Source organism: Mauremys reevesii, linkage group 3 (genome assembly GCF_016161935.1).
Source record: "Mauremys reevesii isolate NIE-2019 linkage group 3, ASM1616193v1, whole genome shotgun sequence".
In the NCBI taxonomy this organism is placed as follows: Eukaryota; Metazoa; Chordata; order Testudines; family Geoemydidae; genus Mauremys; species Mauremys reevesii.
Genome location: NC_052625.1, coordinates 146,236,485 through 146,252,840, shown reverse-complemented (window position 1 = coordinate 146,252,840; position 16,356 = coordinate 146,236,485). Strand labels below are relative to the sequence as shown.

The 16,356-nt window shown below is 38.5% G+C and overlaps 1 protein-coding gene across 10 annotated transcripts in view; it reads right to left on the bottom strand.

The window, feature by feature from the left end:
- UBE3D (ubiquitin protein ligase E3D) overlaps window positions 1–16,356 on the bottom strand; it is a 123,407-nt gene that overhangs the window by 90,642 nt on the left and 16,409 nt on the right. For all 10 annotated transcript variants that reach the window (XR_005597019.1, XM_039532573.1, XM_039532580.1 and 7 more), the window contains exons 5-7: window positions 10,058–10,127; window positions 2,598–2,667; window positions 379–487 (exon numbers count right to left, since the gene is read on the bottom strand). Coding sequence is in view for 9 of the 10 variants with exons in the window: in XM_039532573.1 (XP_039388507.1) it covers window positions 379–487; window positions 2,598–2,667; window positions 10,058–10,127 (249 nt within the window). In the remaining variant the exon portion in view is untranslated. The remainder of the gene's footprint in view (window positions 1–378; window positions 488–2,597; window positions 2,668–10,057; window positions 10,128–16,356) is intronic.

The window sequence follows — 16,356 nt, the reverse complement described above, 5'->3', positions numbered from 1 at the left end:
TATCAGATATAAGGCTCCACAATATTTTTTAATTTCCTCAGTCATAAAAATATTATAAACAGACAAGACTACATACTTCTATGTAAACAGCACAGCTGTGTACAGTACTTTGGACTAACTGCTTGAGATTTCAATAAGCTTTTAGTCTAAAAAATTCAAGTGGATTCTTAATTTCCATTGCCAAATGCCCCAAACTAAAAAGAAAAAACTGAAAGAGAGTCAAAGGCAGGCAGGTACAACAACTGATACATTTGAATGATCAACTCCTTTTTCTCATTTCCCTTACACATATAAGCAAACACATAATAACCAATGAATAAATGTCAGGAGTTCACCCTCATGAATATATTTCTATATGATTATATGAAAATGCCTTACCAAGATGTAGACTTTTCCATCATGCCCTTGTATTCTGAATCTAAATGTGCTTCTGGCAGAGGACAGTTCCACGAGACACTGAGCTATAATGTTCTGTACAAACTGAGACCTGTTTTAAAATAAATCAGTCTTCACAGAATATTTTCATAGTAACTATATTTTACAAAACTAGCCATTGATACACAGTGAGCCCTAAGTAAACTTTAACTATATGGTGAAGGGTTACAATCCAAGTGCATTTTATATAACAACCTGGTACATGGATTGTGCCAGCTCTTTTCCAGACCCAAAGTCCAGAGTTTGGTCAAGAGACCAGAGGTCTAGCAAACAGCAATTAGCTAAGAGAAAGCAGAATAAACAAGATATGCTTGGTCAGTAGAAATGCCAGATGTTGAAGCAATAACTGAATAATTATGTTTCAAATTGAACAAAGAATCCCTGTTCCTATTGTGTTAGTTTCTTCTGTAGGGAGACGTTCTTTCCATAGATTCAACCTTAAGTTTATGAAAGATATGGCATCCTCCCATCTCCCTTCTCCAGTGACCAATGCCTGCCTTAAAACACAAAGGAGACAATCTTTATTGCCATATACTTTCACTGTTTCTTTGTTTTAGCCCCTAGGAATGTACCTGTTGGACAATCAAAGGAGTTGCTTCATTCCTATGAACCCCAAATCAAAATTCAACATATATATATTTTATACTAATAACATTTTATCAAAGTATTAATTGTTAACCTGCTAACTTAAGACCATGGGCGGAGACATTATGTAACCTGTTAACCACTGGCTACTGTGCTATCTTGTCTTGCTGCAAAACCTATCCCAGGGTGTGGAACTGCCTACCCTGTCACTTTCCCCCACCCATAGAAAATCTATATATTCTATTGTAATCAATTAATTGACAGTGTATCTGAGCCTAATAAGCAAGGTGACACTCCACCAGCACTGTGCCTAATAAACTGTTATGCTTGACCTCTGCACGGTGTGGATTTAATGTTTCTTCATATGGCATCTAGGTTTCTCCATGCTGTCAATTCCACTACAATCTGGCATGGAAATAATGCCCCTAGACTTAACTCATTATTGTGTCTTCCCGTAACAAGAATTGGAGTATTTTCCCTTTTCTGCATAACAAGAATTGCCATACTTGAGTAGACTAATGGTCCATACAGTCAAATGTTCTGTATCTGACACAATGCAATGCCAAATGCTGCAGATAAAGGCATAAAACTCCAATACTGCACTTTATGCACTATGTGTACATACACAAACAAGTGAATAATGATGTTCATATTTGAAATATCTTTGAGTCTGCAGAATGGAACAGTAACGCTATTCACAGCAGGCTATATTTTATGGTAACCTCAACATACATAGCCTGAACTTTAAACTGGACTGTCTGAAAATTTAAAAAAAAAAAAAAAGAAAAAAAAAGAAAAAGAAAAGTACAAGTATTAGCTGAAATTAAAGGCTACACAGGACAGAAAAAGTGTGATTTAGATTGTCAGATACCATCTTGTAATTAGCAATTATATGAAAGCATTGCATAAATTTTGCAAAGTAAAAAAGTTTGCATATTTAGTCACCGAAAGTCAAACAATGTAAAAAAGTTGAGGTTCCAATTACAAAGTTAATGTGGCTCTCCGTAATGCCATCTGTACTTCATGGTATACAGTTTATATCAAACGGTAATATATAAAGCTATGCATTTAATTAGAAAAGAGATCACAAGACACAGCAGGTATATTACATGGCTGAGTTAAGAATGTTTTTAAGAACATAAGAAAGGCCGTACCGGGTCAGACCAAAGGTCCATCTAATGATCAAATGATCTCTCTCCTGCCATCCATCTCCATCATCCTGGCTAATAGCCATTTATGTCTCAACATCACTCATGACTGCACACTGCATGGACATCTTCAGAGAACTATCTTTAGTATCATCTGCAAACTTTGCCCAGATCATTTATGAATAAACCAGTTCTCAATCCATGAAAGGACCCGTAAGAGCCTCTAAGTACACTATGTCCACTGGATCCCCTTGTCCACAGCTCAGGTTTGCGTTTCCTAACTTTGTTATTTTAATGGTGCAGACAATACTTTATCAGCATAAATATTTAATTAAATACCAAAAAAGTAACTATCCAAAAAGATTAATCTTTACCACTCAACAACATTGTTCCAATAACCAAACTGAGCACATTATCTGATTTCTGTACCTTGGTATCATGTCAAAATTTGTTCCAGATGGCTGAATAATCATCTCAGTGATGTAATATTTTGTAGTCCCTAAAAATCAGACAAAAGGAAATTTTTAAAACTTAATAAAACAGTACACTTATTTTCTACAGTAATATACTGCATAACCACATTCACTAAACTCCTAGATCAGCATCCAATTAAATGGCGGAAGAGATGTCCAAATTCTTGTTTGGGGCTGGGTAACTGGTACAGAAATCAGACATAGGAAATATCTCTTTAGCTCTTTTTGTAGCTAATCACAAGATCAATATTTTGCCATCTGTATCATTCCCTACTTAACATCAAGCACAACCATTTCCCCCTCCACCCCATATAAATCCAGAGTAGACAGGAGCCAAAACCCCTGTAATGATCATTTTAAAAACATTTAAATGCTTGCTGATACCAATTAAAAACTCCTGTCCATTATTTATTATTGCTGCGCCAAACTTGAACAAGAAATGGAAAACACTTAATAGATTGAAATCAGTGTAACTTGTGTCAATACTTCAGTATCCTCTACCAGCCAATGATTCCCCAGTGAATAACAAACACACGACTCTAACAAGAGTAAACTAAGGGGACTAATTTTCTTCTTTCTTCAAAGAGTGGAAACAATACTTCTCTGTAACAAAGTTAGGTTAACTCAGGACACTGGCCCTTTCTGTATTGATACGTACAGGACCCACACTTCAAGTGCAGACATTAAAAAAAAAAGTCAGAAGAGGAATTTCTTCAGCTTTGCAGACATAGCTGTTTCCATCCAGGTCATCTTTTTCTTTTAAAATATTTTTGTAGGTATAAAAGAAAAAATATTTTATTTATGAACACAGATTATGTTTTACAACCTATTTATAGGTTGCTACATAAGTGCATTTATTAAGTACCTACTTCCGTAAATATAAACAAAGACAATATAATGTTTTAAATGGGGAGATAGAAAAAAGAGAAGAAAAATAAAACTGTTTTTTCCCCCCACAGTTGCATCATACAGTGGAGTCGCATCTTACGTGGGGGTTAGGTTCTAAAGTCCGCGCATAAGGCGAAAATCGCGTATAGTCAAAATTACCCTTGAAAATCCCTTAAATTGCCCATAAAGTACAGTATACTGTACATGGTTTTGTGTATACAACCCTGTGCAGTAATATGTATAATGTATATAGTAATGTACAGTATATAATAAAGAGTACATACAAAATCTAATTTTACAGTACAGCATTTTTAATTACAGGGGGTTATCAGGGCTTGATGTCGATCCAGGAGACGGAGATGACAGAGAGCTTGGGTGACGGAGAGCAAGTTGTAGACGAAGTGGTTGGCTCTGGTTCAGCTCGAGAAGTTGATTGCGTAGGCTCATCTGCTGCTGGTTGTTTTTCCTTGAAAAAAACATGGTGATTGGCAACTGTCGCTGTTGTCTCTTGAGCTGCTCAAACATTTCTTGATACGGTCTCAAATCATCCGTAATACTGTGTGTGATTTTGAGGCTTCATTCCAGAGAGGGATCATATTCAGAAATTAAATGATTCAAGTGTTTCGCTGCTTGGAACACTTCAGCAAATTGATGAAGATTCCAACTTGCTGGCTCTTCCTGTTCGTCGTCGTCATCTTCATCTTCTGTAGACGATTTTATCAGTTCTTCTACCTTTTTGTTAGTCAGTGTTTCTCTATGACTCTCAATTAATTCTTCAATTTCTTTCTCAATGATGTCGATGAAGCCATCACCAACCACTTGCCTGGCCACCTGAACAATGCATTTCACTTCTTTGTCAATGGTCGGGAAACCCTTAAAATCATTCACACATTCTTTCCATAGGTTTCACCAACATGCATTGACTGTTTCAGGCTTGATTGCATCCATTGCCTGTTTAATATAAGTGATGCAATCAGCAATGTTGAAGGACTTCCAACACTCTATCACATTAAGATTGGGATCAGCATCTATAGCGCTACATATCCGAGAGAACGTAAGCCTCATGTACGTGGCCTTGAATCAGTGAATCATGCCTTGGTCGAGAGGTTGGAGGATGGAGGTGGTATTGGGGGGAGAGGAGGGAGAAAGATGACAAACATCGTTATGTGCAAACCGGAGTGCCGCAGGGTGGCCAGGAGCACTGTCTACAATCAGCAACACTTTAAAGTCAAGTCCTTTCTCTTCAAGGTACCACTTAACCTCCAGAATGAAACACTTGTGGAACCAATCCAGAAATAATGCTGCCATCACCCAAGCCTTTTTATTTGATTGCCAGAACACAGGCAGGAGATTTTTGTTCTTGCCTTTTAGGGCACGGGGATTTGCAGCCCTGTAGAGCAAGCCCGGCTTTATTAAATGCCCAGCCGCATTGCCACAAAACAACAGTCACACGGTCTTTAGCTGCTTTGAAGCCAGGGACTTGTCTTTCTGATTTCGAAATGTAAGTGTGGTTGGGAATTTTTTTCCAGAAGAGCCCAGTCTCGTCAGCATTAAAAACTTGTTCCGGAAGATAGCCCTTTTCTTCTAAGATTTTCTTTAATTGTTCCGGGTAGGCTTTTGCTGCCTCTTCATTGGCAGATGCAGCTTCACCAGTAGTCTGCACGTTTTTGAGGTTGAAGCAGTTCCTAAAACTGTTAAGCCAACGTTTGCTGGCTTTGAATTCCTTCTCATCAGAAGGCTGTCCCGCTTCGGCAGGAGGTTTGTTGAACAGCGCGTAGAGGCTTTTCTCACAACGTGTTGCCATCGATAGGCACACGTTTACGGTTCATGTCTTCCAGCCATATGTTTAATGCCTTTTCAGTCTTCACTAAAGTCTTATCACGCACCTTGCTCGTCACCTTAGCAGTTATTGGAGCACTTGATGCCACGGCTTGATGAATTTCTCTCTCTCTCTTGAATCTTGATGGCACAGATGCTAGATTCGTTGTGGCTATATTTACACGCCACGTTGGAGACCAACATACCGTCTCTCAATAAGTCCAACACAGCCAGTTTTTCCTCCAGCATTGAAACAGATCGCTGTTTCTTCGGTTGATCACCAGATGAAGTAGTTGGCTTGCGTTTTGGGGCCATGTTGTATGAAAAATACGTATCTTTAAACACCAGAATCACACTCAGTGCGGCAAGATGCTAACACTATGAGAGGCACGTGGGAACTGAGACCGACTGAGGGAACAGCAGATTCACGTCTCCCCGCTCACGCTCACTCCGGGGCATACACTCATTAAGTGGAATGCTGGGTGGAATAGTCCACACTATTTACAGGTATCTTGTTGTTTTTCTTTTTTTTGCCGAGCGCAGACAGTTGAATTTGCGTAAGTTAAATGCGCGTATGATGCAACTCACCTGTATACACTTTTGTACACGAGCAGCTAGTACAATATTGCTAATTCCAGGTACAAAAACAAGTACAAACAACTGTAGCACTGCTATACATCTGTGAGCGGATATTGCAAATCTGGGGTTTCTTGCAAGTAGATGCATGGATATCCGGGGCAGAGTCATTCTGCATGAGTATCAGTATCCCAGTTCAGTGCCTTCATTTGTCCTTGAATGCTAGGGACTAAAATGTAAAGACTTCAGCCTGGTTTTAGGACATTGGGATTTGAGCAGAAGTTTGTTTCTTCTATTGTCTGGCGCAACAAATCACAATTTTGGGATTCTCTTTCATGAGAAGTAATCTGGTAATACACTTCCTTGTGGCTATTAATAATCTGAATTAGCATCATTCTTTGTTATAAAGGTTTGAGGAGAGTCCCTTAGAACCTTTTGCTTATACCAAAGTGTGTTTCAAAAGTTCCATGTAAGCTTTTATGCTAGTGGGACTAGACTATTTGGGTATGTGGGCAGTCCCAGAAAGTGTGTGTGCGCGCTTGGTGAATCATTTGCTCATCTCCTTTTTAGCAGAAGTTGCGGCTGAATACATTCATTTTGTTGGTGAATACAGAGATGTAGAAGTAGTACATGACTTGTCTATTTCAGCATCTTTCTGCGCTGTTTAGAGTTTGGCGATTAGCACTGTAGATCTGACCATCTGAGCCTATGCCGTGTATCTTTAAAAGTTAGACACTGCTAGCTGTATGTCTGCTCACGCAGCTGGTGTGGAGACAGTAGTAAAGAGAGAGAACAATTCATATTTCTAAAATCAGATTTTTGGAATTTGTATGGTTGTGCTGTTTGTTCAAACGATTTCAGGGCTGAGAATTACATGAGCTGATCTAAGAGAGTCACTTTATTCTCTAGCCACCAAGTGATTTTTTCATAGAAAAGGTACAGGGCAAAGTCTGGGATTTTGGGCATATATATTAGATGAGCCCCTCCCTCCCAATCATTTTCCCATGCATGGAAGCACAAGAAGTGCCAGAGCAGCAGAACTCCATGATGCACTAGTTTGTTTAGAAATTCCTGTGCAGGCTCTTCAGATCATAGCTAGCCCTTTTCTGCAGCAGAAACACATGAGGTCCACTGGGTCAGAGGCTCTGTCTGTCTGCATCTGTCCTCTCTTGTCTCAGACTGAAGCCCTTTGGGGCATGGACCATCATTTGTTCTGTGTTTGTATAGCGTGGGGACCTGGTTCACTACTAGGCTCCTGCCACTATGAAAAACAAACAACATTTATTTATGGCTCTGTTCCCTGCATTCCCCACGACTGCAGCCTCAGAGATGGGAGGCTTTCTCTGGGCCAGCAGTGAGCACTCAGCCTCCTTGTGGGCTTAAGAAGGGCATGGTTGCTGATTGGTTAGACAAGATTCAGCATAAGCCTATCGGCTCCTGCACACACATGGGGAGCACTTATAAGCTCTTGCCCTTGCTCTGGGGCACCATTCTGCTTTAAGAAGAAAAGCTTCCCCTTCCCTGACCTGAGATTAGAGCAGGACCAGGAATTTTCTCTCACTGTCAGACTGGCCTGGGCAGTGTGGGTTTTTTCACCTTCCTCTTAGGAGCCCCAGGATCTAGAAGGTAGATAAGGTTGTAAAATTCATTTTGTCACAACTTGGCAGGTGTCCAGTACAGGTACTCAGTCAATAGGGTGTCTAGTTCCCTGATAAACCAGAACTGGAAGCAGATTAGAAGGCATCGCCTAAAGAAGGCAGGTAACAGGGCTGGGGCTTCCAATGTCTTTCACAATGAGGAGACAACCACCTCTCCCCCAACCCTTTAATTCTTGTACAAGGGGAGGGGCAGTGGGGTCCGAGCAATTGTGCTGGGACTAGTTTAACAGGGTGAAGGGCTGACAATAGTCATCTAGGAGGTGTAATGGAGGAGTGAGGGCGCTGAAGCAGCTCTTCACCAGGATTACAAAGGATGGATGATCTCCACTGGATGAGTTATTGCCAAATAGTTCTCAGATGTGTTACTTAATAAAAGTTGTGGCCTAGTTAAACCACATTCTAGTCTTTCTTTCAGTGTTGACTGGGACAATGCATTTGCAATCCAATTAATTGAGACTTAAAATAGTTTTGTACCAATGTTGTTATCCATGTTGTCATGGGTGCCAATCAAATGACAGTATGACCTAAAATAGAGCCTCGTCACAGAACCAGTTTGATGCAGTAGCACATTTAGCATAGATAGGCTCTGTATTTGAGACCTACTTATTCTACATTTAATGCAACACTTTCTTTCCTTTTTATATTTGTCAGTCCTGTCGTAGGAAACAAAAAGCTTAGTGAAAATAATAAATAACCAGTCTACCAAACATTCCTCAGGACACCAGGAGATTGGCCCAACAATGTAGAAAGTAAAATTTTAAAATAAATGTCAAGCACAAAAACTGAAAACAGAGGGAAATTTTATTTTACATTTACCAAGGTAGTTGTCCCTGGATTTTTACTAATGGTGAGAGAAATTTGAACAAAAACAGAAGACTCAAAGGGCAATTAAAGCTGTAACACACTTAGAACAAATATATTTTACAAGATATAATAGAGCGTGTAGATTGGAGTAGTTTTAACTTCTAGTTAAAACTAGTGCTCCTGCACTGAAAGTGACCAGTGGGCAGTAATGCCCTCACTCCTATGAGTGCAGCATTGTAAAGGTTTAATTAATATACTGAAAGTAGGAAAAATTTAAAATTAAAAAAGAAACAATAGGTAAGGATTAAAAACCAAAGTAACAAAAATAGCGGCAGTTAACGTAACAAAAATCAGAGCTAACAAATGTCTAGGTAACTCATAATATTTATATTCTCTCTCTCTCTCTCTCTCTCTATATATATATAAATATAAATATATAAAATTAACATTTATAATTTTTTAGTGGAACTATCAGCCTTCACTCTCACCACACTGCTTATATGACAAGTCCTTTTCTCCCACCCTTTTATCTATCTTTGTCTTTACAGATTTTCAAGCTCTTTGGGACTGGGAGACCTTATCTTCCTATAAATCTGTAAAGCATCTTGCACATTTTATATCCTTTATATAATATAATGTAAAATAAATAATACATACCACTCCCAGGCAATAATTGCAACTCAAATATTTATATATAATATTACAAATCTACAGATATACATACCAGTATTAACACAGTCTGGACACACACATTATGTACTCCTATTTTACAGTATGTTTTTGCAAACATGCATTAAATTACTCCTCTGTACAAATATTAACAACAAATATTGTCTACAAGACTATTAACTTGAACATTTAGTCCAGAACATTTTTAAGTACACGAAGATAAAACACCACAGTACTTCAATGTTAATTTCTTATAGATTGATCAATTAACAAATTTCAAATGTATAAACTTCACAAAGTTTTTGCCAACTTTTGAGCTATGAGACTTTATAGCCTTCTCTACTGTATTAGTTATAGTTGATTGGAAGTAGATTTTAGTTCAAAGAAATTAACGTTTGCACATGATCTATAAAAAGTTTATTCTACCTTATTTTGTTTAGAGGGACTATTTATGAAAGACGAACTGCATACTTGAGCTTATATTAGTTATGTAGTTCAGCTCTAATCTATACATTAAACTAAATTTACACAAAGTAAGGTACACAAAGTATGCATTCCACAATTAATTGCAAATGTGTCCATGATATTCTAGGTAAACATCTTTTAAAAACTAAATCTAAATGCTTGTGTTCATATTTCAATCTCTAACCATTATTTCAGCTCAGAGTTCTTCATATCACAACTCTGGGTCTATGCTACAAATCCACTTTATAACAGAGCAAGTGGCATGGTTCACACATATAAAAAGGAAAATTCATTTTGCTAAGTGTTAAAATTCAGAGAACAATATGGCCACATAAACAAGGATCAAAATAAATTACTGGGGCCAAAAACCTCATAGTTTTGACAGTAGAAACAATCTCACCCTTTCAGAAGTGAAGGAGAACAACCCACCGGAATCAACTCAGCATCCTATTGATAAATTATTTTTCTCCAGAACTTTTAACCTCTAGTGTTTAGTGAGTGAGCCAACCAAGTATGGTTTTGTTTGTGTAATCCATACCTGATGATACTGTCTCTCCCAGCATTGCCTTGCAGCGCTTACAAATTACTCTAGCATTTTCCTTTGACTTCTGTAGGACAAGAGAAATGTCATTTAAATGTCATTCAACTCTTCTGAAAAAGAATGTATAATTTTAACATACTCTCCAGAGTGCATAGTGAACTTTATACTTCACTCCTCAGAATGTTTATGTACGTAGAGATGTGTCTTGGCTATTTCATTCACTGCAGCCTTCTAAACTTTCTGAGTTACTTAGAAGTTGTGTGTTTGATTTAAATCTTACAGTACACTGATGACACTGTACAAATTAAACCCAGAGTTCATATTTAAATTGAATATTGTTTAAATGATATAACTGAGCTCAACACTTATCTTCATTCATACTATTTCATTAGCAAGATTTTTGCATCTAGTATCTTCACAATCAGCATTATACCTGTTAATTTGGGGTATATGTGCAGCAAATGTGTTTCACATGGGTATTTGTATAGACTTAGTAAAGTTTGAAAAAGAAAACTTTCAACTTGAAAAATCATATTGAAGCCTGACTAACTTGTACCTACACAGAAAAGTAACACCTACGATTATTATAAATAAAACAAGTTAGTGGGGAAAAAAAACATTTTTTCCATTTATTGTATGTCCCTAATAAAAGATGGTCACCATTTTCCATTGTTTCCAACTGTAATGAAGCCACGCTTTCACTAAAGCCAGCGTACCTCTCAACTTTAAAACCTTCATGTGTGCTACAAGCCACCAAAACGTATGACAAATGACCAAACGTAATTTGTGTGTTTCTGCCTACTGTACCATAAATGACAGATCATCTTTTCTCATAATAGAACATTTTTAAATAATGTTTCCTCATTGTATGATGTAAAGGTATGACCTTAGATTGTATTATAATTACATCTAGAAACAAAGAATGTAGGCAATATGTATAAGATTAGGGACTGTATCCAAGAATACAGTGAATTCAAAAAAAGGACTTAATGGTAATGATAGATTGCCTTGGGAGCTCATGTTGGTTATGCTGTAGCTAAGATTGTGAACATGGTCCTTCCATGTATAAGCAGAGAAATATTGAGTACAAGTTGAGAAGTGGTATTACCTCTGTATACAGCATTAGTGAGACAGTTACTGGAATATTATATTGTGTTCTGGAGTCCATACTTAAAAAAAAAAATGTTGAAAAATTGGAAAGGCTTCAGAAAAAGCGACAAGAATGATTCGTGGTCTGGACAACATATCTTATGAAGCTCAATCTACTTTGATTAAGGGGTGACTTGGATAACTGTCTACAAGTACCTACATGGGGGAGAGATTTCTGACAGTAGCTCTTTAACTAGCAGAAAAAGACATATCAAAATCCCAAGGTTGAAAGCTGAAGCTAGACAAATTCAAGCTAGGAATAAAGTAAATTTTTTTTTAAGGGTGAGTGTAATTAACCATTGGAACAACTCACACAGAAAATCCACCCTGTCTCTGTCACATGAAGCCTTTAAATCAAGAATGGATATTTATCTAAAAACTATGCTATAGCTCAAGTTATGGGTTTGATGCCAGAATTACTGGGTGAGATTCTTTAGCTTGTGTTGTGCAGGAGATCAGACTAGATAATTATAGTGGTCCATTCTGGTCTTAAACATTTATCAATTTGGGAATATTAAAGATGTGGGTTCTATTTCTAGCTCTGCTAAAAGTAACCTTATGCAATCCCTCAGTTAATTTATTAGTGAAATGGGATTGCCCTGAGTCCAAAGGTAGGACTGCACAGAAACATAAACAGTGTGTGGAATAGATGAGATTTGAATTCACGATCTCCTGGCTCCCAGCTCTGTGTATCTTCCCATAGACTAAACAATATTTGGACAGAGATGGGAACCTGATTCAGCTCAACCGCTGTACATTTGAGAATTCTACTTGCCAGGTGAAAGTGAGGCTGCCCCTAGTAAGAATGGCTGCCTATTCGCTCGTTTTCTAATGAGACTGAATCACCGCTGCCCTCAGGGAAGATGGATACTTCCTATTTCCTATGATTAGGAAACTGAGCAGACAGTCTATACTGCAAACCTCAACTGAGCCAGGAAACATAAGAACATAAGAAAGGCCGTACCGGGTCAGACCAAAGGTCCATCTAGCCCAGTATCTGTCTACCGACAGTGGCCAATGCCAGGTGCCCCAGAGGGAGTGAACCTAACAGGCAATGATCAAGTGATCTCTCTCCTGCCATCCATCTCCATCCTCTGATGAACAGAGGCTAGGGACACCATTCTTACCCATCCTGGCTAATAGCCATTTATGGATTTAGTCACCATGAATTTATCCAGTCCCCTTTTAAACATTGTTATAGTCCTAGCCTTCACAACCTCCTCAGGTAAGGAGTTCCACAAGTTGACTGTGCGCTGCGTGAAGAAGAACTTCCTTTTATTTGTTTTAAACCTGCTGCCTATTAATTTCATTTGGTGACCCCTAGTTCTTGTATTATGGGAATAAGTAAATAACTTTTCCTTATCCACTTTCTCCACATCACTCATGATTTTATAGACCTCTATCATGTCCCCCCTTAGTCTTCTCTTTTCCAAGATGAAGAGTCCTAGCCTCTTTAATCTTTCCTCATATGGGACCCTCTCTAAACCCCTAATCATTTTAGTTGCCCTTTTCTGAACCTTTTCTAGTGCTAGAATATCTTTTTTGCGGTGAGGAGACCACATCTGTACACAGTATTCAAGATGTGGGCGTACCATGGATTTATATAAGGGCAATAATATATTCTCAGTCTTATTCTCTATCCCCTTTTTAATGATTCCTAACATCCTGTTTGCTTTTTTGACCGCCTCTGCACACTGCGTGAACATCTTCAGAGAACTATCCACGATGATGCCAAGATCTTTTTCCTGACTCGTTGTAGCTAAATTAGCCCCCATCATGTTGTATGTATAGTTGGGGTTATTTTTTCCAATGTGCATTACTTTACATTTATCCACATTAAATTTCATTTGCCATTTTGTTGCCCAAACACTTAGTTTTGTGAGATCTTTTTGAAGTTCTTCACAATCTGCTTTGGTCTTAACTATCTTGAGTAGTTTAGTATCATCTGCAAACTTTGCCACCTCACTGTTTACCCTTTTCTCCAGATCATTTATGAATAAATTGAATAGGATTGGTCCGAGGACTGACCCTTGGGGAACACCACTAGTTACCCCTCTCCACTCTGAGAATTTACCATTAATTCCTACCCTTTGTTCCCTGTCCTTTAACCAGTTCTCAATCCATGAAAGGACCTTCCCTTTTATCCCATGACAGCTTAATTTACGTAAGAGCCTTTGGTGAGGGACCTTGTCAAAGGCTTTCTGGAAATCTAAGTACACTATGTCCACCGAATCCCCCTTGTCCACATGTTTGTTGACCCCTTCAAAGAACTCTAATAGATTAGTAAGACACGATTTCCCTATACAGAAACCATGTTGACTATTGCTCAACAGTTTATGTTTTTCTATGTGTCTGACAATTTTATTCTTTACTATTGTTTCAACTAATTTGCCCGGTACCGACATTAGACTTACCGGTCTGTAATTGCCGGGATCACCCCTAGAGCCCTTTTTAAATATTGGCGTTACATTAGCTAACTTCCAGTCACTGGGTACCGAAGCCGATTTAAAGGACAGGTTACAAACCTTAGTTAATAGTTCTGCAACTTCACATTTGAGTTCTTTCAGAACTCTTGGGTGAATGCCATCTGGTCCCGGTGACTTGTTAATGTTGAGTTTATCAATTAATTCCAAAACCTCCTCTAGTGACACTTCAATCTGTGACAGTTCCTCAGATTTGTCACCTACAAAAGCCAGCTCAGGTTTGGGAATCTCCCTAACATCCTCAGCCGTGAAGACTGAAGCAAAGAATCCATTTAGTTTCTCCGCAATGACTTTATCGTCTTTAAGCGCTCCTTTTGTATTTTGATCATAAGGGGCCCCACTGGTTGTTTAGCAGGCTTCCTGCTTCTGATGTACTTAAACATTTTGTTGTTACCTTTGGAGATTTTGGCTAGCCGTTCTTCAAACTCCTCTTTGGCTTTTCTTATTACTCTCTTGCACTTCAGTTGGCAGTGTTTGTGCTCCTTTCTATTTGCCTCACTAGGATTTGACTTCCACTTTTTAAAGGAAGTCTTTTTATCTCTCACTGCTTCTTTTACATGGTTGTTAAGCCACGGTGGCTCTTTTTTAGTTCTTTTACTGTTTTTCTTAATTTGGGGTATACATTGAAGTTGGGCCTCTATTATGGTGTCTTTAAAAAGGGCCCATGCAACTTGCAGGGATTTCACTTTAGTCACTGTACCTTTTAACTTTTGTCTAACTAACCCCCTCATTTTTGCATAATCCCCCCTTTTGAAATTAAATGCCACAGTGTTGGGCAGTTGAGGTGTTCTTCCCACCACAGGGATGTTGAAAGTTATTGTATTATGGTCACTATTTCCAAGCGGTCCTGCTATAGTTACCTCTTGGACCAGCTCCTGCGCTCCACTCAGGATTAAATCTAGAGTTGCCTCTCCCCTTGTGGGTTCCCGTACCAGCTGCTCCATGAAGCAGTCATTTAAAGTATCGAGAAATTTTATCTCTTCATTTCGTCCTGAAGTGAAATGTTCCCAGTCAATATGGGGATAATTGAAATCCCCCACTATTATTGTGTTCTTAATTTTGATAGCCTCTCTAATTTCCCTTAGCATTTCATCATCACTATTACTGTCCTGGTCAGGTGGTCGATAATAGATCCCTAATGTTATATTTTTACTAGAGCATGAAATTTCTATCCATAGAGATTCTATGGAACGAGTGGATTCGCTTAAGATTTTTACTTCATTTGAATCTACACTTTCTTTCACATATAGTACCATTCCTCCCCCTGCACGACCTGTTCTGTCCTTCCGATATATTTTGTACCCCGGAATGATTGTGTCCCATTGATTGCTCTCAGTCCACCAGGTTTCTCTGATGCCTATTATATCTATATCCTCCTTTATCACAAGGCACTCTAGTTCACCCATCTTATTATTTAGACTTCTGGCATTTGTGTACAAGCACTTTAAAAATTTGTCCCTGTTTATTAGCCTGCCTTTTTCTGATGTGCCAGATTCTTTTTTATGTGACTGTTTATCATCTGATCCGGCCCTTACATTATACTTTTCAGTCCTCTGCTCCTGACTATAACCTGGAGATTCTCTATCATCAGACTCTCCCCTAAGAGAAGTCTGTGTCCGATCCACACGCTCCTCTGCAGCAGTCGGCTTTCCCCCATCTCCTAGTTTAAACACCTACCAAGATTCCAGTGGGAACACAAGGGTAGTAATTCTCTAGCCTCTGCTGACTTTTTACAGCCTTAACAGGATACGTTACATGAGAAATGTGGATCCCATTGTACTGGAGTTGGAGCCAATAAAGACCGATGCACAGTTCGTCCCCTTTCCCAACTTCTGCCCCTTACTCTCCCTCAAAAGTTGTGGAGCAGAACTAACTTTCTTTCTTTTCTTCTTCCTGACAGGGAGTAAGGAGACTGAGTTTCTTAATACCCAATAAATGAAGGCAGAGTTAGGGAGCTATAAGCACAGTATTCCTCAGATAACTACTATTTGAGTGCTTTTTCTGCTAAAAGTTATATGCAATGGCTGAGAATTGTGCAGTATGGTACCTAAAAACACTGAGAACTCAGTGGTATCACTGCTTGAAGAAAAAGGATGATACTTTTAGCCAGACTAATTAAATCAATATATCTATGTGACAACTTGCAGCTGCTGGCAACCTGCAGATGGAGGCGGATCCTCTCCTAATATTTTTTTTGTGTGTGTTTCTAATTCTAAGGATCCTTGATACTGTCTTAGAGAAAATATTTTCCCCAAGAGATACTATTAGGATGCTGTGTGACCATGTGACATTTAAAATCCATGTTACATCGTTAGACAAAAATGTGAGCAATATGTTTTCCATGGCAGAACGTTGTCTTGGTCCCACAGGAGGCTGGAGAGGATTGTTTAAGTATCTCTGCTATATTCCTACTACTGCTTTGGTCACAGGCAAACACTCTCCAATGACTGTTATGCAATTAAAAAGGAACTTTCATACTAGTGCAGGCTGCATGAATATACTATAAAATGAGAACATTTGTGCCAACAGCAATCTGTGTTGTCTCTAACTTTCTATAACTTTCTCCATATTATGGAAGAATATTGTATTTCAATATGATTTTTTCCCTGATTAGTCCAGTTTCTGCTTGATCTTAAAGTTGTGCTCATTTGATTGGTAACTGAC